The sequence below is a fragment of the Mauremys mutica genome, chromosome 12 (assembly GCF_020497125.1).
Source record: "Mauremys mutica isolate MM-2020 ecotype Southern chromosome 12, ASM2049712v1, whole genome shotgun sequence".
Classification (NCBI taxonomy): domain Eukaryota; kingdom Metazoa; phylum Chordata; order Testudines; family Geoemydidae; genus Mauremys; species Mauremys mutica.
In genome coordinates, this window is record NC_059083.1 from 32,615,075 (window position 1) to 32,642,282 (window position 27,208).

At 48.9% G+C, this 27,208-nt stretch overlaps 1 protein-coding gene across 1 annotated transcript in view; it reads right to left on the reverse strand.

Moving 5' to 3' along the window:
- Positions 1-409: 409 nt before the first annotated feature.
- Positions 410-27,208, reverse strand: part of LOC123346499 (butyrophilin subfamily 1 member A1-like) — an 84,497-nt gene continuing 57,698 nt past the window's right edge. Inside the window, exon 9 of the mRNA XM_044983935.1 lies at positions 410-1,018. Coding sequence (XP_044839870.1) covers positions 459-1,018 — 560 coding nt within the window. The 3' untranslated portion in view covers positions 410-458. The remainder of the gene's footprint in view (positions 1,019-27,208) is intronic.

The window sequence follows — 27,208 nt, forward strand, 5'->3', positions numbered from 1 at the left end:
GAGAAGTTAAACTTCACTATAGATTTGAGGGAAGAATTTAAAAAAATGTAAATAATTCCATTTCTACAAATATATTTAGATGCTTGTTTTTAAAATAGTGTTTAAATGTAAATTAAAATATTCTTGTATTTACACCTTGTTACAATAATATTTTCTAAATTAAAAAAATATTTTTTCTTTCATATTTTATATTGAGATTTCACAGGGGTAGAAAATTCTGACAGGAGTGAATGACCCCATCCCCCACCATCTGCTACCCCTGGGGCAGGGGACGGGGAAAGGTGGGGGCTGGGGGTTCCCAGGTGTCCGGTTTTCGACTGGGACCTCTAGTTGAAAAGGGAAACTGGCAGCGTCTGGTCAGCACAGAAAGTCCAGTTGCTGCAGTAACTGGCCCCCACCACGGGGGGTGGGAAGAGCAGCAGGGCTGGGAGGGGCCAGTCTGTGCCGCGGGGTCACTGTCAGGGACCAAGATTCCCTCCAGCCTGAGCTGGGACCGGGCAGATTATCAGGGGAGCCGCGTTTGTACCCCCAGCGTTGTTACAGGGACAGAAATAAGGGCGGAGCTTCCCGGAGAAGGTGTCAGTGAAAGTGAAGAGATGGGACCTGTCAGTCACATTGTAAAACGAGACCTCGCCCACCTCATAGTCCAGGAAAATCCCCACCCGGCTGGGCCTGACGCTCACGGGGAGGGGGGTCCTGTGGGAGGTGCCGGCCTTGTATTCCCCTTCCTCCAGCCACATGGCCCAGTATCCATTCCCAGGTGTGCCTGTGACCTTCCCCTTCCTGCTCACAGATTCCCTACAAACCCCCAGAATCCAGTCAGGCTTCTCCCTCACCTCCACCTCCCAGTAACACCTCCCGCCCGCGAACCCCTCAGCGCCCAGAACTTCAGGGTACATATCAAATCTCTCAGGGTTGTCGGGCAGATCCTGGCATGTGTCTCCATGTCTCGCACGTTTCCAATCCTCAGACAGGACTAGGTTGGGATTTGCCGTGTCTGGATCCAGAGTCACGTCCACTGGGGAGAGAGGCACAGAGTCAGGGATGGGGGCAGGACCTCGTCACTGGGATCAAAGGGAAATTAACCTGCATCCCCGTTAATCACTGGGGGGTGGGTTGTGGCCTGAGAGGGATGGGCACCAGGAAGGAAGGGGACAAGGGGAAGGTCAGGTGTTGTGCGGGAGGAGGAGGGAAGGGGCAGGCAGCAGGAGGGTGCGGGGGGGAGGGGAAGGGCAGGTGCCAGGGGATTGAGGGGGTTGAGCAGAAGGGCAGGCACAGGGAGGGCAGAGGAGGGGAGGGACAAGCACCAGGGGGCAGAGAGGGGTGAGAGGCAGGGCAGGTGGGCAGAGGGAGGTGTTAGGAGAGGGGACTGGGGAGAGGCAGGTGACGGGGTCAGAGTGGGGCTAGAGGAGGGATGGGCACAGGGGGGTGAGGGAAGAGGCAGGTGCCAGGGGTCAGAAAGGGTGGGGAGAGGGGCAGGTGTCAGGAGGGCTGAGGGGAGTAAGAAGGGCGAAAGTCAGGACAGCAGAGGAGGGTGAGGGGAGGGGTGGGAGACATGGCACAGAGGAGGGAAAGGGGAGAGGTGGATGCCAGGACATAGCAGGGGTGTGAAGTGATGGGAGGGCTCCAGGGTGCAGAGGATGTTTTGGGGAGAGGGGCAGATGCCAGGAGGGCAGGGGGGAGAAGGGATGGGCTGTTCCAGCAGGGCAGAGATGGGTGGAGGACAGGGGCATGTGCCAGGGAGCAAAGTGGCAGTAGAAGGGCAGGGGCCCAGGGGAGCAGAAAGGGAGTGAGAAGAGAGGGAGGGATGTTGGTGAGGGGTCAGAATAGATGCAGGGTCCAGGGTCCCTCACAGGGGTGAGGGAAGGGTAAGGGAGGGGCGGGAGCCAGAGAGCGGGGAGGGAGAGGCAGGCCCCAGGGAATCTCTGCTGCTTTCGGGCCATGTGTGGTTGGTTTCTCACTCAGAGCACGTCGGTGCTGTCCCCACACATACTGGGGGTGCAGCCCTGTCCCAGGAGGAACAGCTAGGGCTCCCCATGCTGGCGGACCCCACAGGCCCCACCTTCCAGCCAGGAAAACCCCACAGCCAGCCCCTGCCCTCGCCGGGCCCAGCCCCACCCAAGGGGAGCAGTTGTCTGCATTTCGGGGGGAGGGGTATAAATGTGTGCTAATCGGCTGTTGCTAATGAGGCCAGGGTAGTGGGGAGGGGAGGGGGCATTTCCCCACTTACTGCCCCCTCCATCTGGGAGAAGCTGCACTGGGGACAAGTCCCAGTTCACACCTGCACAGCGCATCTACACTAGGGGTTTGCACCAGTGCAGCTACATCAGTGCAAGGAAACCCTGGCAGACATGGCCTGAGACACTGCTGTGCCAGGGGCCATAACCCCTCCCCTCACTGGGGTTATGGATCAATAATTACAGGGTCACTGGAGCAGGGGAGCTGGACTCTGGGCTCCCAGGTGGGCGCCCAACCCACTGGGCTGCAAAGTCATTCTCACTCTCACACTCTGGCCCAGTGCCCATGGCAGTGTTTAGACACAGGGGGACGTCATCAGACACCTGGAGCCCAGCGGTTCACGCCCTCTGGCCCAGTGCCCATGGCAGTGTTTAGACACAGGGGGACGTCATCAGACACCTGGAGCCCAGCGGTTCACGCCCTCATGGCATCACACGGGGGGATTGAACCTGGGGCTCCCAGCTGAAGGCCCAGCCATTGGGCTAGGGAAGAGGCAGCACCTTTTTCTGTTCATTGAAACCAGTCAGCAAACCCGACATAGAGTCACGAATAGTTTCTATTGACCCAAAATATAATTTTGCAGCAAATAAACTATTTGTCCAAAACATTTCACCCAGCTCCACTGCAAACCTGTCTGAGCAACTTAGGAGCCCCAACCCCAGTGACTTGCAATGAGAGACTGTCAACATCCCCAGAAACGCAGTTACAGGCAGGCCAGGCTCAGGACAGCAGCTATGAAACACTCCTGAGCTGCTGTTTAATTTGCCCTTTGCAGACAAATGCCCCCTGGGCCCCTGATCTCACCCCCACAAATCAGGCTAAAAATGGAGACTCGGCTCCAGCCTGAACTCTCTGCCCAGAGCCATTTGTCCCCTGGACTCTGATAGCAGCACAGACCCTCTGCAGCTGCACCTGGGCATCTCCCAGAGCAGATAACAGTCACAGAGACCATCTCAGAGCCCCAGGAGCTCAGGTGTCTCCATCTAACGACTGTGCCAGCCACCCCCCTCGCTCTCATTAACCAGCCCTGGGACAGACATGTTGGGAACTTTCACACCCAGACTCTGGAGACGCTTTGGGTCCTTCTACACAGCCTGCAGCAGTGAGTCTTGGAACAGGGTGGACAGATTCAGGCTTGCGGGGCTCCCTCTGTGGAATTAAAAATAGCCGCACAGATTTTCAGGTTCTGGCTGGAGCTCAGGCTCTGAAGCCCAGGGTGGAGCCAGGTCTGCCCCTCACAGTGCAAGAGGGGACATTGTCTGTGTCCACATTCCCTTCACCCCCTTCCTGGGACGAGGAACAGCAGCCCCAGGGCCCCTCCCTTCACCCCCAGGGCAGGGGAGTGAGAGCCCTCAGCCTCCTGGGCAGTGGGGCCTCCCAGCACAGGTTCCTGGGTGAGCGTGAAAGTGTCTCCACACAGAGAGCTCTGTGCACCCGGCAAATACACAGATGTGCCTGTGGATCAGGATCGGGGATGGTGCTCTCCCCAGGAGTGATGGAAGCTCCCTCAAAGTAGAGGGGTCACCCACTCGTGCCAGCCCTTCTCCCTGAGCTCCTGTCCCCGCACCCCTGAACCCTCGCTCTCACACTGCCCCTCCTTCCTGAGCCCCTGCCTTCACACCACCTCTTCCCCACACCCTGACCCCCTGGTCTTTCTTCTCAGCCGCTCCCCCATTGTCGCTCACCCTTACAGCTGGTAAAAAGTGGGAGGGAATAGCCCTCCCATTGCTAAAAGTGATGGGGTCATGGCCCTCTGACCCCTCTCTTCCAGTGCCCCTTACTCACCCGCTCCCACCCCAGGAGGAGAGGAGCCTTGGGGTAGTGTCAGTGAGTTCAGTGCGGCGGGTACGAGTGGGGTTTACACGCCGGCTGCTGGAGCTCTGTGTATCGAGGGTACTAGGACGTCACAACAGCTGTGTGAGCCCCCCACTGTCCTGCCAACATGGCTCAGCCCTGGCACCTGCTGGAGCCTCTCCCTGGGGAGGAATCGTCCCTGCGGCTGGTTCAGGCCTTGGCCTCCCTGCAGATGTGGCTGGTGAGGCTGCCGTTAAGGTGAGTTATGATGTGAGCTCCTGTCCGCTGGGAACCAGACTCTGAGCCTGGGCTGAGATCGGTGATGGGGAGTGAAAGGCCCCAGCTCCCATCACTGTCCCCCTTAGCCAGCTGGTTCCCCTTCCCCCTGCAGTGCGATAACAGCGATGCTCACACTTGGTGACACCCCCAGTGCCCCAGCGGGCAGGGCGAGGGCCTGTCCATGGAGCAATGGGCACAATCTGCAGCAAGGGAGGTTGAGGCTGGAGATGAGGAAACACTTTCTAATTCTCAGGGCCGTGAAGCTCTGGACCCGGCTCCAAAGGAGGTTGTGGGATCCCCGTCACTGGAGGTTTGTAAGAACAGGTTGGACAAATCCCTGCCAGGGATCGTCTAGTCCCTGACCGAGCATGGGGGGCTGGATTAGGTGACCTCTCGAGGGCCTTTCCAGCCCTGCATTGCTCTGGTTCTAGGTTACAGCAGTTCCTGGGGCTGGGCCCAGGGCCCTGGGGGCTCTAAGCCTGGTGAGTGGCAGGTGACAGAACACATTTACTCTAATTGTTGGAATCCAGACCCAGGGATCTGAGTTCTAATTCTGGATGGGTGGAGATGAATTTTGATGCCGTCTCACCTTTAGCAGCTCCACAACTGGTTGCTGACACTTCTCCTCGATCTCTGTGATCAGCTGCTGCAGAGAGGAGCTTTGCTGGGAGAGTTTGGTTACATTTTCCGTTAGTCTCTGCAGAGTCTCCTTTTCCTCCTCCTCCAGGCTCTGCAGAAGCAACTGCTCCTCCTCTCTCAGCAGTGTGTGCAGTTTGTTAAATTCACCTGCAATCATCTCTCTCCTATTCTTCACTTTCCCCTTGAAATAGAAGAATAGGAAAGGCACAGAGAAAACGAGCCAGATGCTGAGTTACACAGACTGGGCCTCTGTCGATGAAGCAGGGGATTAGATCAGTATCAGGTTTGTAAGATTTACTTCTTTGGGAAACGTATCATAAAGGGTTTGTTTTAGTTCAGAGTCCATAGGGCCAATTCCATAGCGGGGTTGTCTAGGGTGCTTTGTAAAGACGCAGTCTGTTATTACAGGTGGCATGGGATTAGGGTGACCAGACGTCCCGATTTTATCGGGACTGTCCCGATATTTACTTCATTGTGCTGCATCCCAACCGATGTTCGGTCAGGATGCAAATAGGCAGTTAATTTGCCTCCACAGGCAGAGCCTGGAGGGGGCTCACGCCCCTGCCCCCGACTCTGCCCCCTTCTTCCCCCATTGGATCCCTCCCCAAATCCTACCCCCGGGGGGAAGGAGGCAGAGGCTTTGGCCTCGGTGCCGGGGAAGGGGTGAGGGATGCCAGCTGCAGCTGGGGATGGGGCTGAGTGGGAGTGGGGCATGGGGCTTAGCAGGAGGGGAGTGTGGGTGGTGCCTCGGGGAGAGGAGGCCTAATGGGGGTGAAGCAGTGGGCAGGGCGATGATCCGGGCGCAGGGGAGGTTCCGGCCCATAGCTGGCACCAATCCTGTGCAATGGAGTAAACAACCAGAGTAGGTTCATAACCTCCTCCTGGAGCTTTACGGCCCCGTCATTCCTGGGAACGCTGCAGGGGGAAGGGCTCAGGGAGGAATAAACCCAGATACCCACCTGCCACTCTGTGGTTTTCTTCTCCTCTTTAGACATCAGAGCCAGGGCCTCTTCCAGCTCCTTCCTCAGAGGGCCCAGGGCTCCCTGGAGTTTCTCCTGCAGGGACATAATGTGCGATAAACAGCCATTAGTCTGCCTGTCCGATGGGTGGACAGTACTGTTCATATTGGTATTTCACACATGAGCAGTAAATATCCTGCAAGCGAGCAGCAGACTGGGCTCTGCCGGCCCCAAAGGCCTCATGGGAGCAGACAGGGGCGGCTCTAGGAATTGCGCCGCCCCAAGCGGGGCGGCACGCCACGGGGCGCACTCTTGCGGTCGCCGGTCACGCGGCTCCAGTGGACCTCCCGCAGGCACGCCTGCAGATGCTCCAACGAAGCCGCTGGACCACCGGACCCTCTGCAGGCAGGCCTGCGGGAGGTCCACCGGAGCCACCTGCCGCCCTCCCGCGGCACGCCGCCCCAAGCGCGCTTGGCGCACTGAGGTCTGGAGCCGGCCCTGGGAGCAGAGACGCCAGTCTCAGAGCAGGGGCTCTGCTCCCTGCAGACACTCAGGACTTCTCAGAGCCTGTGTCTGAGCTAAAGCTTCACATCACTGAGCACAGGGCAGAGGGGAAAGAGCTGGGAAGGTTCTGAACGATCCCTCCTGCCGGTGCCAGTGAAGAGGTTGGGGCAGCACCTCGCTGCACTGTACCCAGACCCAGGCCAGGAACAAGACCCCACGGTGCTCTCCTCTGTCCAGGCTCCCATGTGGCCTCCCCAAGGCAGCGGCTGAGCACCTGAGCCAGCGCAGTCCCATTAACTGCACAGGGTGAAGCTGTGATGTGGCTGGAGGTCAGTGAGGAACAGGGAACACTCGGTCTGGGGGAATGTGCAGCACGCATAATTATAACTGCCCCAGAGCTGTAATAACCCAGGGCTCTCTTCCCCTTTGACAGCGTGTGATTCATTCACACAGCACAGCAACGTGCTCCTGCCCCGCCAGCCCCGCTCTGTGCAACACCCCTGGCAGCCCCCCAGAGCCGCCGGCTGAAATTTCCCCATTTCACTCTTTTCTCTGAGCCCTCGAGTTGTCTCCTCCCCTCTGCCCAAGGGCCCAGGCTGCTGCTGAGAGCTCCTGGGGAGCTGTTCGGTGACACCCCTGCGGTGCTGCTGCAGGGAAGCTGGGAGGGAGGGAGGAAGTCAGCAGCAAGTTGGTGGGGAGAAGGCACATAGGTTCATCTGTCCTCCTCCTCCCCACACAATGGCTCTGGTGCTGTGCAATGTGGAAGGTTGTTACCCCCATTTAGAAGAGGGGTAAGTCAGGCCCAGACAAAATAAATGACTTACCTGACTTCACACAGAGCAAAACCTGGTTCTGTGCATGTTAACTTAGCACCTTAACTATGGGGAAACCTTTCCCTCTGCAGCCAGAACCTGGGAGAAGAGGATGAGGAGATGGATGGACACACACAGACACAGAGTTTGTCTGACAATTGTCTCACTGACCCTCCCCACAGGCACTAGGCCAGTCTGTGCAGAGTCAGGTGATAATGGTGAGATCACCAGTCCCTGATGTGGGCTTTCAGGGGGCTCTGCTACCCCCTGATTGGCTTCCTTTGGTTGGCCCCTGGCATCTAGTTAGGCCTAGAAATCAGTGCCTTTGGGCTGTGTCTCTAGAGGCAGCCTGAGCCAGGGTTTTACCCAGGCCTGTCCTTAGGATTTATGGGGCCCTACGCAGTATTATTAAACTGGTGGTGCCCCTCTGCCCGCTGGCAGCCCAGGCTTGCAGCCCAGCGTGGAAGGGACGAGGTAGCAAAGGATAGTGAGATGCCCGGCCCGCCTCACAGTGGCGGAGAGTCACAGTTCCCTGCAGAGACCCTGTACCAGCCACCTCACGCAGAATGGACATGCAGACCCATTTTAAACCCTTCACCACAAAAGACAAAGCCCCTAGGATTCATCATTAACTATTTATTTTCCTCCCTTGGCCAGGGCCGGCTCCAGAGCCCAGCGCGCCAAGCAGGCGCGTGGGGCGGCCCTTTCCCGGGGGCCGGCATTTGGCTCTGGCGGACCTTCCGCAGTCATGCCTGCGGGAGGTCCACCGGAGCCCGGGACGAGCGGACCTGCCACAGGCATGACTGCGGCGGGTCCCCTCTTCCCGCGGCTCCGGTTGAGCTCCCGCAGGCATGCCTGCGGCGGGTGCGCTGGTCCCACAGCTCGGACAGAGCTCCCGCAGGCATGCCTGCGGAAGCTCCACCGGAGCTGCGGGACCACGGCACCCGCCGCAGACACTTCTGTCCCGGCCGCGGGACCGGGGAAGGGCGGCGCAGTGCACTGCCCTGCTTGGGGCGCTCTAATTTATAGAGCCGCCCCTGCCCTTGGCTCCCTACAGCCACCAGCCACCTTCTTTCCCTCTTCTCTCGCAGTCACAAAGACCCGAGGCACAGGAAGACCAGGGCCCTCCTCATTCTCCATTGATTTCCATGCTCAGCAGCTCACAGGGGCTGGCCCAGCTGAGAGACTCTCAGCCTGGGGAACAGTGTCCCACAAGGGAAGGGCTGGGAGCCCCACTGCTGGGACTTTTCCAAAGACACTGTAGACAGCTCTGGAGAAGCCCCTGCCCAGTCTGAGAGTGAGGGGCTCTTGGGGTCTGTTTGCAAATGAAATCCCCCTTTGGAGATGTTCTCTCCCCCTCTTTCTGCCTCTCTCCACCGAGGAACCCTAATGCCACTCACTTGCTCTAGGTGATGGTAGGATGGATGGTGGATGTTCAGGGTCAGCAGATGTCCCTCTCCCGCCTCCTCACTCTCCAAGCCCAAGGCAGGCTGGAGAGGGTGGTGACCTGAGGAGTTACCCTACCCAGCCAGCAGGCAGGGTGATGACACAAGGGCGATCGACTGGCTGTGAAAACAAGAGTCTGTCTTATTGCCAAGGGATGGAGAAACTCGGCCAGCAGCAGGGGGTGCAAAACAAGAGCATCTCCTGTTTGTCACAGTGCATTAAACTGTCTCGTCGTACACAAAGAGGAGACACTGTGATCTAGAAAATTAGATGAGATGCTTCAGTCTGAGCTAAGTAGTTGCCGCTCTTAACAATTTCTAAAGAATAAAATACCAATCAAATAGAATATTATGTCATAATCTGATATGGCTCAATGTGATAGGACACCTCCTATTCTGCACTGCTAGCAGTGACACTCTTCAATGGATCACCATCATCCACCCATCGCGAGGTAGGTGGGAGAGGATTGTTATTCGTACTTGACAGAAGGAGAAACTAAGGCTGAGAAAGGAGCAGTGACTTGTCTTAGCTGATGCAGCCAGTCAGTAGCAGAGTTGCTCTCAAATGAGCTACAGACCAACAATTGTTCATAGTAATTATTCAGCAAGTATTTTAGAAGAATTGGAATGTTAGAGAGGATCATGAACTGCTCTGAGACAATGAATGGAGAGCAGCATCAACATTGGTCAAACATATCACTGGTTGTGACTTATTTGCTTGGTCATAAAAGAGAACAACAAAGACCAGAGTTTCCTCCCTGTCAATAGCCCCCTCCTCAGCCAATCAAGGTTGAGACTTTGAGGGGTGGGAGGCTAAGGGTTCTCATCAAATAGCCCAAAGAATGGTGCAGGTCACCACTGAGGGGATCACTCTCGGAGCACTATTCCAGTCTCACCTCTCTGTGAGGGCCTCCCACAACCCCCCGGCCCCCGCTGCACACACAGAGCTCCTGGTGGTGGGAGGAGAGCAGAGGAAAAGGACAAAGGAAGCAAGAAGAGAAAGGTAGGAGGGACAGAGGAAAAGGGAAAACAAAAAGGAGAAACCGCAATGTCCCCAGTGATTCTAAGGGACAAGTCCTACATTGGGAATACAATGCTGCCACCTCAATCTAGTGTTTTCCATTCCTAGAATTCAGCCGGCACCTGATGGCTCAGATTGAACAGGTTCCAAATCTCTCGGAGGCTCTTACCTTCTATACAAGGACGTCTGTTTTCTAGCAAAATCATGAAAAGAAAAGGAGACAAATACGAAGAGGGTCCTCTTTGCGCTCATGTACATGAAAGTGAATTCTCTCTCAGTCCTCAAGGAGAGACCTCGTGAAAGAGACATTCTGAAGCAAAGCCACAGGGATCTCCAAGGTTGCCCCTGTCCTGCACCCCTGTCTTGCTTGGCCGATGTCAAGATCTCTCTGTGAGATCATCGCCTCCCCACCACCTTTGTCCAATAGGCTGAGGTCCTGCCAAAGGCCCTTGTGATGTCACTGCCACACCCACCCCTCCCCTGCAGTGCTGATGTCCTGCCCCTGTCCAGCCACATTGGATGTTTGAGCTGCTTCCCCTGGATCACTCCACTCAATGACTCTTCATTGTGGGATGACACCGACTACATAGTAGAACACGAGAGGCTCTTCCCCAGGCCACAATCAGGTTTTCATAAGTTAGTAGACTATATGGCCAGAAGGAACCATTAGAGCATTTGATTCCTCTGCGTATCCTAAGGCCTCGTGTATGTCAGAAGAGCTGGGTTTTTCTTTTACTCAAACATTTTCCAGAAAGTCATCTAGTCTTAGAAGATATCAAGAGATGGGGAAGCCATCATTTCTCTTGGTAGTTTGTTCCAATGATGAATCACCCTCTTACAAATCTGGGTCTTATTGTCATTATACTTTTTATGATTTCTGCTTCCATCCATGGGGTCTTGTCATGCCTTTCTCTGCTAGATAAAAGCCCTTTTATACTCAACATTTTCTCTCCATGAACTCAAGCAACTCACCTCTCATTCTTCTTTTGTACATACTAAACAGACTGAGCTTTTTGAATGTCTCATTACAAGGCATCATCCCCATCACTCAATTATGAATCTTTTCTGTACCCTCTCTAATTTTTTTAACATAATCTTCAAAATGTGGACACAAGAACTGGATTCAACATTCCAAGATCAGTCTCCCCAATGCTGGATCACTTCCCTTTTCATACTCACTACTCTATCCATCCAAGAATGGCTTTAACCTTTTTTACCACAGTTTCACATGGACAGGTTATGTTGAGCAGCTCGTCCACTATGGCCCCGAAATCCTTTTCAGTGTCACTGCTTTCCAGCAGACTGTCCCCCATTCTGTAGGGTGCTGCCTGGCTCCTTTGTGACTGAAAGTATGGGTTTGCATATGGCTTTATTAAAACCTAATTATTTAGTAAGTATTTTAGAAGAACTAGCCCATTAGAGAGAGAATCATGAATTGCTCAAAGACAATGAATGGAGAAAAGCGGCAAGAACAATCAAATACATGTTTGATTATGGCTTATTTCCTTGGTCTTAAAAGCGAGTAACCTGAGTCTCTTCCCTCACAATAGCCCCATGCTTGCCCAATCAGCGTTGAGACTCTGAGGCCTGGTCTACACTACGCGTTTATACCGAATTTAGCAGCGTTAAAACGATTTAACCCTGCACCCGTCCACACAACGAAGCCCTTTATATCAATATAAAGGGCTCTTAAAACCGATTTCTGTACTCCTCCCCGACCAGGTGTCAAAGTTAGACTCAGGACTCACAGTTTGTCAGACCACTCTGTTTTATTAGCACAGCGCTTCTGCTAATAACACCCAGATAATGTGAGCCCCATGCAAGACACAAACTATCTTATTTATACAGATAAAAGGATGAGAAACTTAACAAGATAACAAAGGAAGCAGAATCAGATAAGTTTACCTGGGTTAGGCATGCATATTTTATTCCCTTACTAACTACTACCCATCTTCTGTTAATGTTTTGCCATTAGCACCATTGTTTATGCCTAATGTTTCTTTTCCTGGCACCTGTATTTCAACATTTCTTATTTCTGCTTAAAGGTACATACAACATTTCTTTAATCCATTCTTATTTTTACAATATAATTTATTCTACTTTCACAATCCCTCCTTTTGGTCAAGCTTACGCCATGACCAAAATTTTACTGGGTTTTACATATTAACCGTTTTTTTTTATCTCTTTGTTCATTAGCAATATTTAAAATTATTGTATTAGCACTCTGTTCTGGGGCAGTTACCTGAGTAGCATGCCTTACACAATTTTGGGTACAACAGGAGACTAACTGAAAACATACAAAAATTATTAGGATTTCAAACAGGATAGTTAGGGCTTCCTGAAACAACCAGTTTCCTATACCACAGAATACTTAGCCACTTCCATAAAGAACTTGGCTTTTTATGGGGAATATATGCGATTTGTTCTAAGAGGCTAGCGTGATCTATTACCTTATTGGTATCGTCAGGTATAAACACACAACATTGTTTTTTTTTAATGAGAGCACAGGTCCCTCCTTTGGCCGCCAGCACTATGTACAATGCCTGACGTTTTTGGAGGGCCACCTGTCGGACCGCCCCTGTTTCTTTGGCCAGGGCTCTTAAAACTTTCTCCAGTTTTATTTGCCATTATTTTAACTACTTCTTTTAACCTCAGGAGCCTTTTTGCCCGGTGTATTACTCCCCCAAGTGGGTTAAAGGAACTGCCAATAGTCTCTTCCCAGGTGTCATTACTGTTCCATATTGTATTAAACGGACGAGGTCCTCCAGTGAAGTCTGGGGAATTGAGTGGGATAGCCAGGACAGGAACATCAGTTTGACAGTGGGCTGGGATGTGGCTGCAGACCCAGCATTTAGAAATATTAAGGGTCTGAGCTATCCACACTTGCTGCTGGATAAAAGAATTGTCATTGTGGACTCCCCCGACCTTCAGACACCAACAGCCGAGGAACAGGCACCACATGTTGGAGGCAGGGCCCTTCTGGTTCTGACAACCTCAACTGAGGGAACTGTAGTCAGTTTTATGTCCACCAGGCAGCAGGCGCTAGGCTCACTACTGCTTTTTCTTGGGCCTTGCTTTAGGTAGTCGTCTGCTTCTGGCAACCCTTACGAGAACGTAGATTGTAAGGTATTGCAGGCTGTTCCTCTACGTCATCTTCTGGAGTCAAAATTGACTCTGCGTGGTCCTGAGGTGATGATTGGTTCGCTGGGGTGGTGCATTCTTACACGGCAAAGCATGTATTCATGCTGCGGATGCCAGACAGTTTAACAGCAGTTTGGGTAGTAAGCAGTGCCTGATGATTCTTTGATACTCTTTAAGTCTTTTTGCTTCTTTTCTTGACTCTGGCTATAACAATGGCCTTCACACCTTATCTTTTCCTGATGCATTCATTCCTCATTCACACAAACAGATTGAGAATACAAACAGTAGTATTTTATATTGAGCAAAAAGGCATTGCAAATTAAACCTTTCTAAGTTTTACAATTAACCAAGACAATTTACATTGAGACCCAGGCCTTCAATGTTTCTCTAATTTACTTAACATAGACACAATAGAGAATCCTGTCTCTTACTACCTAAATCTTAAAACAAAGAGTTAGAGAGGGCCCAATTTGTAATGCATATGGGAAAACAGAATCTTATAGTCCCAGAGGGTCATTTCTTTCTGCTATTCAAAAAGGGTGGCTGGTAGGATGAAATCAAATTATACATTATAAAGTCCAGCTCCTACATATCCCCCTTTTGACACTAAGATTATCAATCGCCAGTGTCACTTCTTATGTAGTAAAATACTGGGAGGTGATTTGGGCCTGTGGCTTTAGCTTTGCATACATTTGTTTTATTTACCAGCATATTTTAAACATTTTAATTAAACACATACAATTTAAAACCAAAAACAATTAGGGGTAGTAACATTAGTATGCCAGTAGTTGTGGGAGACCATCCAGATAATATGAATGGTTCTGTTTCCCACATTGTTTTGTTTGTTTGTTTTTAGGAACTATGTTACCTTTTTAAACAGATAATGGGTAACTGTTTGCCATTTAATGCCAAGACTGATAGAGAACTCAGCTAAATCAGTGCTTACAGTAAGCTGAGACTTTTTGGTTGTGGCAAATAGTAAATGTGATTATTGGTAAACACAGTACTTACATTACATGTACATTTGTCTCCTGGTGGGTTGCTAACACTTTTATTCTTTTAAAACACTTCTTTCCAAGAATTAACACACACATTGCCCGTTATACAATACTTTGGCCTAATTATTAATTGTATCCCACATACAGGATCCTAGTGAGATGCCTTTACTACAGGGCTTTGGAGCAACAGGCATGGATAAGCATACCCACTTTTGAGGAGTTCACTTGGTACAACCTCTAGTGTCCAATAGTTTCCCTTCCTCCCCAGCCCACTGGCTTGAGGTTTGAGGTAGCCAGAAGGATCCCAGGTGCAATCTGTGGAGTGGGCTAACTTTTCATTTTTTTTGCTTCCAGAGCCTGTTGGTGTGCAATTTTAACAACAATTTCTTCACTTAACAAATTTTGTCTTACCGTACTGGAGACATACTGCATCCAGTTATATTGATAGGTATTAAACAATAATCTTTTCCTTTGATTTAACAGATGCATCAAAACCTTAATATTTTCTGATATTACCCAAAACATCTTATGTTCTAAATATCTGCATTTTAGTACATTTCATAGCTATTGCAGTATGTTTTTTTTTTTTTAACTTATTTGTTTTTGTAATAGGTTGTTCTGTAGCTGGTATTAGCTTTTTCTGATTTTCTGAAAGACAAAAATAACATTTTTCTACCCCTTTCAGGGTGGCATTGATTGTTGCTTAAAATATTCCTTTCTTTTACAAATACCCTTGCTGATTGCAGGCAAAACAGAGGAATTACCCCCATATTTTCCTGTGGTTTTTTTGTTCTATAGGCAGGCCAGGTTTTAATGGGTTCTACTTTTTAAGAGTCTTGGCTTGTGGATTCAAAGCCATTAGCAGAGCTCAGAGACTTTGTCTTAAAAGGGACACAATTAACTTCCACCAGAGTTTTAATTTCTTTCCACTTTCAACTCCTGCTTACAAAACACACAGAGATCTGAAAAAGAAAACAGTCTATTGCGGCTCTTTTTGGAGCCCTAATAGGATTTTAATTCAGTAGCATATTTCATTTGTATTTCTTTTACCCCTTTTTACAATATACACTGCACATGTCCTAGGGAAAAAGCACATTCCTTCTATATTACAACTTTTTTTTTTTTAAACATTAGCCATATCAATTTTTACATACGATGTAACTGTTTTTTTTTTCTTACAGAGTTTTCATGTACCCTTATCAAAAGTGACAGTCTGATTACACAGAGCCATTTTAAGGCTCAGTGTTTTTAACATTGCTTCTTTTTGTTTTGTGCACCTCACCTCTGCTGTTGCTTCAGAGGGGCACTGTTAAAATATTTTTTTTTTAATTCTTTCACTACAGCTCTTATCTGCTATTGTTACCAAAAAAAAAACAAAAACAACCAACCAAACAAAAAGACTCCAGAATCTCTCCCTATTCTCCTGATTTTGACTGCCCTATTGCAGCCATGACTTGGTTTTTATTTAAAAAACATTTTAAATTTTATAAAGAATCAAGTTACCCCTTAAGGGTTAAATGCTAAATCCCAAAGCCAAACAACACTAATTACCTGTGTCTTGCAAAAAGGTCTGTCGGTTTTGCAACTTTGAATTAAGAGTCAAATGAATTTTTAGTGGCATTAAAAACAAAAACAAAACTAATTTATCTTACACCTACAAAACAGGAGTTTTACAAACCAGATGTGCTGGTTTAGATTCTTAGAACTTTACATATTTTCACAGACAACTAGATACATACACATTTTCTTTTCCTTAACATTCCTTTGCACTGCTTTGTTTTTACATAGCTCTATATATATTTGGATTATTTACAGGCATTCTTTTGGAAAAGGGCCCATTTTCCCTTCAGAATGGCTGCAAAGAAACCAAGAATTCTCTCTCTTTAACGTGGTCCTTTTTAACATTTTCACAAAGTTTAACTGCTTAATTCTCTCCAGCCCTTGTAGAGTTAACTTTTCACTCTCTTTCCTTAAATCACTCGTTTATCTCCCAAAATAACACCTTTATCACCTCAGATTTCACCATTTTAAGTATTGTTCCAGGGGTTCATGCCTGCACTTACTGCTTTTCTTACTCCTTACACTATGCCCTTAGGGCGTCCAACCTGTTTTTCAGTTTGTTTTTTTTTATCTGTTGCTTGCCTGCTTTTCTGGGCCCAATCCTGCTTTTTGTCCTTTTTACAATGAGATGGGAGTATTAAGAGGGTTGGATCGATCCGGGGTGGGTTTTTTTGAGAACGGGGTAAAGGGGAGTGCTCGGTCTGGTGGTGGGAGAGGAGGCTTTTAATAAAGCTTTCAACTTATTATTTGAATATTTGAGAGAGGCGAGTTTTTGATTTTGTCCAGCTACGATTTGCCTCTTCCCACCACTGAATGAAACAATTAACCTCTTCTTTAGCCAATTTAGTTTTAGGTTGGCCGAGTTTGTCCTTTAAGACGTCCACTCGGTCTTTGTTCCAAGATTTTAACAGTGGCCACTGAGTTTTGGGATCCCCCTGAGTTAGCCTAGACCATTTTTCCAGAAATTTACAGGAGTCCGGACCCTTCTTACAGGAGTCTGGAACCATCCTAAATACATAAAATGAGCCGGCGTTCGTTTAGGGAACTGTCCCTACTTAGATGTCTGGTTACCCATACAGGAGGACTTCACACATCAATCGCACAAGAAGGAAATTCGGGTTTGTCAGAGCAATGCCCAGTGCAACACACAAAAGGAGCCCACAGGCTACTGCCTCAATTGCCCTTGCTTTCACACCCAGGAATTTACCCAAAGTGTGGTGCGGCTGCAATTGTGCAGATTCCACTCACTCAGACCGCAGGGACAGGAACCCCTTGGTTGGCCGATCCCCGGACGGAGATGGCACCCAGACTCAAACACTCCACAGGAAGACGGATAGACACAGAGACAGAACAGTCCTCAGTCCGGACAAAACACAGAAATAATTACCTGACCAGATTCCTGATGTCAGATCCCGGGATCCCTACCAGAACAGAGTGGGAACCAACAGGTTCAATGGCGTAGACTTCACTGTGGTCGTGCACCTTTCCGTTCTGGTGGAGGACCGCTCGGGCCAAATGCCCAGGTGCCGGCTTCCACGGTCGTCCTACAAAAACAGTCAGGAATCACACAGCCCCAGTGAAGACGGTTGCCATCTCGGTGGAACCTCCAAATTGTCAAAGTTAGACTCAGGACTCACAGTTTGTCAGACCACTCTGTTTTATTAGCACAGCGCTTCTGCTAATAACACCCAGATAATGTGAGCCCCATGCAAGACACAAACTATCTTATTTATACAGATAAAAGGATGAGAAACTTAACAAGATAACAAAGGAAGCAGAATCAGATAAGTTTACCTGGGTTAGGCATGCATATTTTATTCCCTTACTAACTACTACCCATCTTCTGTTAATGTTTTGCCATTAGCACCATTGTTTATGCCTAATGTTTCTTTTCCTGGCACCTGTATTTCAACATTTCTTATTTCTGCTTAAAGGTACATACAACATTTCTTTAATCCATTCTTATTTTTACAATATAATTTATTCTACTTTCACACAGGGGAGTAGCGCTCAAATCGGTATTGCCATGTCGGATTAGGGTTAGTGTGGCCACAATTCGATGGCCTCCGGGCGGTATCCCACAGTGCACCATTGTGACCGCTCTGGAAAGCCATCTAAACTCGGATGCACTGGCCAGGTAGACAGGAAAAGCCCCGCGAACTTTTGAATTTCATTTCCTGTTTGGCCAGCGTGGAGAGCTCGCCAGCACAGGTGACCACGCAGAGCTCATCAGCACAGGTAACAATGCAGTCTCCTGAGAATCGAAAAAGAGCTCCAGTATGGACTGCACGGGAGGTACTGGATCTGATCACTGTATGGAGAGAGGATTCCGTGCTAACAGAACTGCGTTCCAAAAGACGAAATGAAAAAACATTTGAAAAAATTTCCAATGCCATGATGCAGAGAGGCCACACCAGGGACTCAGTACAGTGCCGTGTGAAAGTTAAGGAGCTCAGACAAGCCTACAAGAAAACCAAAGAAGCCAATGGAAGGTCCGTGGCAGGGCCGAAAACATACCGCTTCTACGCTGAGCTGCATGCAATTCTAGGGGGGGGGGGTCTGCCACCACTACCCCACCCGTGTCCATGGATTCCGAGGTGGGGGTGGTAATCTCAGCCATGCCTGAGGATTCTGCGGATGAAGAAGATGAGGAGGAGGAAGAGGAGGACGAGCTTGCAGAGAGCACACAGCACTCCGTTCTCCCCAACAGCCAGGAGCTTTTTCTCACCCTGACAGAATTACTCTCCCAGCCCTCCCAAGCCACTATCCCAGACAATGAAGCCATGGAAGGGACTCTGGTGAGTGTACCTTGTAAATATAAAACATGGTTTAGAAGCAAGCGTTTTTTAATGATTAATTTGCTCTGAGGACTTAGGATGCATTCACGGCCAGTAAAGTTACTGGAAAAGTCTGTTAACATGTCTGGGGATGGAGCGGAAATCCTCCAAGGACATCTCCATGAAGCTCTCTTGGAGGTACTCCAAAAGCCTTTGCAGAAGGTGTCTGGGCAGGGCAGCCTTATTCCATCCTCCATGGTAGGACACTTGACCACACCATGCATGTAGCAAGTAATCTGGTATCATTGCATGACAAAGCCTAGCTGCGTATGGTTCCAGTGTTTGCTGACATTCAGGCAACATCCGTTCTTTATCTCACTGTGTTATCCTCAGGAGGGTGATATCCTTCATGGTAACCTGGTTGAAATTCAGGAATTTAATTAAGGGGACAGAGATGGTTGGGCTGTTTGCCTGTGGCTTAAAAGAAATCCTTCCCTGCATCTAGCCAACCGGGGCGGGGTGGGGTGATTGGCACAGAGCTTTTTCGCGTTTGGCTAGCTGGGATCTTCTCTGCTACCAGCCACGCGGTGGGGGGAGGGGAGGGTGGCTAGCAGCGATCTTCCATGATACCAGCAATGTGGTGGGGGGAGGGGTAAAGTGATCATCCCAGAGAATTGGATGGGGGTAGTTCTGGTGCTGCACATTAACAGGAAAGAAGCAGCACTCAACGGGCTTTCCTTGCTATTTGGGAAAGGAGGGCGCTGGATATATGAAGGCTGCAGAAGCCGAAAGACAATGGCTTACCATGGCCACATGCAAGCCGAATTCTGCTGCCCGGACCTGCGTCTGTGATCTCTAACACCAAAGCCACAGGCACTCAATATTAAGATGCAAAATGCGACCTTGTAGTGAGATCACATGTGCTATGTGAGGTGAATAGTGTTGTTCACCGTGAAAAAGTATAACCATTGTTCTGTACAATGTATCTTTTTAAATACTTCTCTCCCTTTTTTCCCTCCCTCCTGCAGCTGCAAATTTTTCAAGTCTCACTCCTCCATCCCAAAGGCTAGCTCAGATAAGGCGGTGGAAAAAAAAGATGCGAGACTAAATGTTCTTGGAAATCATGGAAGTGACCTGCAATGAAAGAGCTCATCTGAATAAGTGGAAGGACGCGGTATCAAAGTACAGGAAAGATGCCAGTGACCGTGAGGATAGGAGGGACCAATGTGAGGATAGGAGGGACAAACGTGAGGAGAGGAGAGACGCTCGAGATGAGAGGTGGCGGCAGGAAGATCTGAGGTGTCGGGATGCAACTCTGGGGCTGCTGTGTGATCAAACGGACATGCTTCGGTGTCTGGTGGAGGTTCAGGAATGGCAGCAGGATCACAGAGTGCCGCTGCAACCCCTGTATAACTGCTCTCCCCTCTCACCATGTTCCTTAGCCTCCTCACCCACCAGACAACTAAGAACGTGTGGGGGGAGGCTCCGTGCCCACTCCACCCCCATGGACAGCCCAACCAAAAGGCTGTCATTATTTTGAAAAAATTTTAGTGGCCTTTTCCTTCCCTCCTATCTTCCTCCCAAACCCCACCCAGGCTACCTTGTCAGTTCTCACCCTCTTTTTATAATTAATTAATAAAGAATACATGATTTTTAAACGAGAGTGATTTTATTTCCTTAGGAAGCAAGCGGTAATCGAAGGGGGAGGGTGGGTGGCTTACAGGGAATGAGTCAGTCAAGGGGGAGAGGGGTTTCATCAAGGAGAAACAAACACAACAGTCATACCGTACCCTGGCCCATGATGAAACTGGTTTTCAAAGCTTCTCTGATGCGCACCGCTTCCTGGTGTGCTCTTCTAGTCGCCCTGGTGTCTGGCTGTGCATAATTTGCCTCAGCCTTCCGCCCCGCCATAAAGGTCTCCCCCTTACTCTCACAGAGATTGTGGCGCACACAGCAAGCAGCAGTAACAATGGGGACATTGGTTTGGCTGAGGTCTGAGCGAGTCAGTAATGTGCGCCAGAGTCCCTTTAAACGTCCAAATGCACATTCCACCACCATTCTGCACTTGCTCAGCCTGTAGTTGAAAAAGTCCTGACTACTGTCCAGGCTGCCTGTGTATGGCTTCATGAGCCATGGCATCAAGGGGTAGGCTGGGTCCCCCAGGATAACTACAGTCATTTCAACATCCCCAACTGTTAATTGTGGTCTGGGAAGTAATTCCCTTGCTGCAGCTATTTAAATAGAGTAGTGTTCCTGAAGACACGAGCGTCATGAACCCTTCCCGGCCATCCCACATGGATGTTGGTGAAACGTCTCTTGTGATCCACCAGTGCTTGCAGCACCATGGAAAAATACCCCTTACAGTTTATGTAGTGGGTGCCCTGGTGCTACGGTGCCAAGATAGAAATATGGGTTCCATCTATTGCCCCACCACAGTTAGGGAATCCCATTGCAGCAAAGCCATCCATTATGACCTGTACATTTCCCAGAGTCACAATCTTTCGTAGCAGCAGCTTAGTGATTGCTTTGGCTACTTGCATCATAGCAGCCCCCCACAGTAGATTTGCCCACTCCAAATTGATTCCTGACTGGCCGGTAGCTGTCCGGCGTTGCAAGCTTCCATAGGGCTATCGCCACTCACTTCTCAACTGTGAGGGCTGCTCTCATCTTGGTATTCTGGCGTTTCAGGGCAGGGGAAAGCAAGTCACAAAGTTCCATGAAAGTGCCACTCCCCCAGCTCCCCAAAGCAAAGGCACCTACCATCACAGAAGCAAGGATGTTACAAACCTGCTTCACAGAACAAAGCCTCCTCTACTCCCTCCTCAGCTCCAGCAGCAGTAACAGCTCCCCAGCAGTGACAAGGACATCAGCAATCCAGCCAGAGGAGGCCACAAAAATGATAGAAGAAGTGGGGCCTTACACTCCTCTCTGAGGGTCACACCAGCAGGGTCCTCCCTACAGCAGCAACCGCAGCCAAGGGGGGGTGTAACCGGCCAACAGAATGGCCTGAAAAGTGTGGAAGGCAGATAGCTCAGCCTTCAGAACAAATAGGTCCCTTTTCCCTGGATAAGGTAACAGGGGCGGTTCCAGAACAACCAGGAACTTGCTGGAACCAATTAAGGCAGGCTAATTAGGACACCTGGAGCCAATTAAGTCAGGCAGGCTAATCGGGGCACCTGGTTTAAAAAGGACCTCATTTCAGTCAATGAGGGATGGGCAAGGAGCTGAGAGGGTGTGCTACTGGAGGACTGAGGAGTACAAATGCTATCTGGCATCAGGATGAAGATCCTATGGTGAGGATAAAGAAGGTGTTTGGAGGAGGCCATGGGGAAGTAGCTCAGGGAGTTGTAGCTGTCACACAGGTGTTACATGAAACACTGTAGACTGCTGTTATCCACAGGGCCCTGGGCTGGAAGCTGGAGTAGATGGTGGGCCTGGGTTCCCTCCATCCCCCTCAACTCCCTATCTGAGACAAGAGGAGGTGATCTGGGCTCTGGGTCCCACCAGAGGGGAAGGTCCCTGGCCTATCCCCTGACCTACTGGGTGGGTCAGCAGAGGCTGATGGGATTGTTTTCCTCCCTTTCCTCATGCTGGCCAGTGATGAGGTTAGTTGAGTGAATGGCAGGTTTGAGCCACTAGCAAAAGTGGCCAAACTGAGGGCTGCTGTTAATCTCTGAGGCAAGCAAATCCGCCAATAAGTGCAGGACCCACCAAGGCAGAGGAGGAACTTTGTCATGATACTTTATAGAAATATGCTTATGAGTGTAAATATGACATAACTGGAATATGTTTTATACTAGTGTGACGGTGCTGCCCCTGGGAGCCAGCTGAGGTCACTCAATCAGGGTGAACTGCAAACAAAATGGGGCAGACAAACCCCGAACGCTGGTGGATATTCCAGTACTTAGATTTACCAAGCCAGCACAAAACAGTTCTGTAGTACCTCACTGGTTACTCAGAAGTCCAAACAATGCAGTTCCCTCAAAGTACCCAGCCTCAGTCCAGACACACCTGTTAGATAAGATAAGATTTTCAGTAATCATCATCATATCATATAAAAGAAAAGGTTCTTCAATTCCAAAGGATCAGCCACATACCCAGGTACAATTATACCTTAGATCTTACCCAAAATACATGCTTATAGCCAATTTTTATTAACTAAGCCAAAATTTATTTTAAAAAAGAGCTTGTTGGTTAAAAGATCAATATACATACAGACTTGAATTCAATTCTTGCGGTTCAGATACATAGCAGAGGTGATCTTGTAGTTGCCAAAAGTCCTTTCAGATATAGTCCATAGGTTATAGTCCAATGCCCATTTTCATGGTGGCTCCAGTCAATGACTGGGGATCTCAAGTCGATTGTAGCCCACAAAAGCTTATGCTCAAATAAACTTGTTAGTTTTTAAAGTGCCACAAGTACTCCTGTTCTTTTTAAAAAAAGCAAACAGAATGTTGGGAATCATTGACTGCCACTGCACATTGAGTAGATGTTTTCAGAGAACTATCTACATTGACTCCAAGATCTCTTTCTTGAGTGTTAACAGCTAATTCAGACGCCTTCATTTTGTATGTATAGTTCAGATTGTTTTCCAATGTGCATTACTTTGCATTTATCAAAATTGAATTTCATCTGTCATTTTTGTTGCCCAGTCACCCAATTTTGTGAGATCTTTGTAACTCTTTGCAGTCTGCCTGAGACTAACTATCTTGAATAGTTTTGTATCATCTGCAAATTTTGCCACCTCACTTTTTTCCAGATCATTTATGAGTATGTTGAACAGTAATGGTCCCAGTACCGACCCCTCAGGGATACCACTATTTATCTCTCTCCATTCTGAAAACTGATAAAGGGTAGGAATAAATTGTTTCCCATCTTTTAACCAGTTACTGATCCATGAGAGGACTCTTCTCCCATGATGGCTTATCAAAAGTCAATTTAAATTACTTTTTTTAATTTATATTTTTTTAGAAATCTAGACCTGTTATGTGTTTTGGTGTAACTTGCATTATTCTGTTAAATTTGCATCATCCTAACAAAACATTTACTTTATTCATATCTCTTTTCTATATCTCATTGGTCCTGACACCCCCTCCCCATAAATTCAAACACCCCCCCTAATTTCAGTTCTGGGGAAACCACTGATATAAGCCCCTGGAAACCCCTCCATTTTGTCTTCAGCTGGCTCAAGAAATAGCCTTTCCACCCAAAGAGATGCCTGAAAGAAACTGGAACAAAGGACAGTAACTACAGGGGTGTGAGTGAGTGCTGGACCCAGACTAGGAGACAGTCTAGTCTGTAAAAGAGACCTATTGGAACATCCTGAGGGTGAGATTTACTTGCATTTAGTTTCTTGCTGTATTAGGCTTAGACTCATGTCATTTTATTTTGCCTGGTAATTAACTTTGTTCTGTCTGTGTTGTACAGACAAAACTACACAGGATCGTTTTAGGGGTCAAGACAAAGATGCCACATTTATTATGATCTATAACTACTAGCAAATACCTTAATACTTGTGTATATATACACACACACACACAAATGTTCTGCAGCTGCTGGATAGTTACCAGTCCCGATTGTAGCTTGAGTTCGTGGCTTGAGTTCACAGCTTGGGATCGTAGCTTGTGGTAGCTAACTGGCCAGGAAAGCTGGGCACGAGGAGGAGCCGGGTCTCTGCTGGGCGCGCACCGATGCCCCTCGATGTTGATAGCAGAATGTTACCCAAAGTCTCTCATCTCACCCTTCTTTTTTTATAGGCTTTTAGTTTGGATTCAAAGGCTATGGCTACACTTGTACTTCAAAGTACAAAGCCACGGCAGCGCTTTGAAGCGCTAAGTGTAGTCAAAGCGCCAGCACTGGGAGAGCTCTCTCCCAGCGCTGTACGTACTCCACCTCCCTGTGGGGAATAACGTACAAAACTGGGAGCCGCGCTCCCAGCGCTGGGACTTTGACCACACTGGCGCTTTGCAGCGCCGCAATTTGCAGCGCTGGAGAGGGTGTGTTTTCACACCCTGCTGCAGCACTGCAAATTTGCAAGTGTAGCCAAGGCCAAAGTCTATAGGTCTTGCTGTGTCACACTGCTTCTGGGTTTGGTGGTTGATCACCCGTCAATTGCAGACGTGACTGTCAGCCTGGGACCTGGCTTTGATCTTCATTCTGTTGTTCTTCTGTCCTTTTCTTTTTAGGGTGAATGCTTTTTACTTTGTTTAGGGCTGTTGTGTGCGTCTTCAGCTGTTGGTATTTGAACTTTATCTCATCAGGACAGGCTGGCACTGGAGGTTGATTCTATCACCCATAGATACCTCATTCATACATTTAAACTAATAAAATTACAACAGGGCTTGCAAAAATGAAGGCTGCAGCAACAAGCCTTCCACAAAATGGAGTAAGCATTTTAAAATGGTTTTTGAATTACAATAGTGCACAGAAGTTACAATGTAGGCAAAATGTCAAGTGTAATGAAATGGTGAACAGAAGTTACAATGATACAGTGAATAACTAAAAACAATTTCTTTCACATCAGTTCTACATCTGCTATTACTTGGAACTACTTAAATCCTACTTTATATATTTAATAAAATAACTTATTAATTAACCCTGAGCAAGTATTAATACCTGGGGGAGCAAACAGCTGTGCATAGCTCTCTATCAGTGTTATAGAGGGTGAACAATTTATGACTTTACCCTGTATAAGCTTTATACAGAGTGAAACAGATTTATTTGGCGTTTGGACCCCATTGGGAACCGGGTATCTGGATGTTGGAGACAGGAGCACTTCTTAAGCAGATTTCAGTTAAGCCTGCAGCTTTTGGGGACGTGGTTGAGACCTGGGTCTATGTTTGCAGCAGGCTAGCATGTCTGGCACAACCAGAGAAGGTACTGAAGTCACAAGCTGGCAGGGAAAACAGGCTCAGAGGTAGTCCCAGCACATCAGGTGGCAGTTCTCAAGGGTGTTTCTGTGACCCCAACCTGTCAGTGTGCGTCATTCACCTTTCCAGACCAGCCTGCATTGATATCCATGAAACACCCCCACCTGCAACACCATGGAGAAATATCCCTTTCTAATGATGTATTCTGAGGCAAGGTGTTCTGGCGCTAAAATTGGAATGTGTGTGCCATCGATTGCCCTGACACAACTAGGAAAACTCGTCTCTGGAAAGCCATCCACTCAGTGGTGAGCTGGACCTGGTTCCCACCGGTTTGCGGGATCTGGTGGTTAAATTTAGAAGCCCTTTTAGAACCAGTTGTCCCGCTCTGCCTCCTCCCCTGAATGCTCCCCCGGCTTCTCCTCCCCCTCCCCAGCTTCCCGTGAATCAGCTGTTTGTGTGGGAAGCCTGGGAGGGCTGAGAGGGAAGCAGCGGCTTCCTGCAGGTGAGCTGGGGCAGGAGGGCGGGGGCGCAAGGAGAGCTCCAGGAGCCGCATGGTTCCGGCCCGACTCCCGGCCGGGCAGCGGGGCTCCAGCCCGGCCCTGACCCTGGTGGCGTGGCTCTGCCCTCGGGCCCAGCCTGCACTGTTGGATAGAGGGCAGGGGAGTTGCAGAGAAGCAGGGGTGGATTAGGGTCAGAGCAGTCAGAGGTCAGGTAACAGGGGGATTGAATGGGGGCAAGGGTCCCGGGGGGGGCAGTCAGGAAGGAACAGTGGTTGGATGGGGTGGTGAGGGAAGTCAGGGGCAGGGGTTCCAGGGGCAGTCAGGGACAGAGAGAAGGGGTGGTTGGATGGGGCAGGGGTCGCGGGGGGGCCATCAAGAATGAGAGGAGGGGTTGGATGGGATGGCAGGGGACAGGGAAGGGGGGTGGATGGGGCAGGGGGGGCTGTCAAGGAACATGGGGGGTTGGATGGGGCAGGAGTCCCGAGGGAGGGTATGACCCCGTCGTGGGGTGAGGAGGAGGGAACCGGTTATTAATATTTTGCCAGCTCATCACTGCATCCACTATTTCATGCCACTGCTTGCATCTGAAGAAGTGGGTATTCACCCACGAAAGCTCATGCTGCAAAACGTCTGTTAGTCTATAAGGTGCCACAGGATTCTTTGCTATTTCATGCACATTTCCCAGAGTCACGGTCCTATGCTGCAGGATGTGATTTATTGCCCTTTGTCATGAACATACAGCTAAGGGTAGCATAAAATCCCTCCTTACCAGTAAAGGGTTAAGAAGCTCAAATAACCTGGTTGGCACCTGACCAAAAGGACCAATAAGGGGAAAAGAGACTTTCAAATCTAAGGGGGAAGGCTTTTGCTTTGTGCGGTGTCGGGGGGCTCTCTCCAAACAAAGGGAGAGACCAAGCAAGTGATCCAGCTCCTACTAAATAATACTTTGAATATTACAAAAATAGTAAGTAATAGCAAAAAAATGCATTAAATTATCTTTTGTTTTAGTTTATGAATTTTCCCTGTGCTAAGAGGGAGGTTTATCCCTGTTTTTGTAACTTTAAAGTTTTGCCTAGAGGAGAACCCTCTGTTTTAAATCTTATTACCCTGTAAAATTACCTTCCATCCTGATTTTACAGAGGTGCTGCTTTTACTTTTTTTTCTTTATAATAAAATTCTGTTTTTTAAAAATCTAATTTGTTTTTATTGTTCTAAAAACCCAAGAATCTGGTCTGTGCTCACCTTGTTTACCTATCTGGTTGGTAAATTATTCTCAACCCTCTGCAGGAAAGGGGGTGAAGGGGCTTGGGGGGGCTATTTTTGGGAAACAAACTCCAAGTGGTCCTTTTCCTGAATCTTCATCTAACTCACTAGGTGTTGGCAGAAGTACTCATCCAAGAACAAGGAAGAACTTGTGCCTTGGGAACATTTTTAACTTAAGTTGGTAAAAATAAGCTTGGGGGGGGTCTTTCATGCAGGTCCCCACATCTGTACCCTAGAGTTCAGAGTGGGGAGGGAACCCTGACATGGTGGCAGAGTGGTGGGATCATTCTGAACCAGAAGCACAAACCTGAGGATTTTAAAAACACTTTTTCTTGGAATATGACCACGAGGCTGCTAGACAGCTCTCTAACACCACATTCTATAGGCCATTATCCTCTGGTCCCACTGA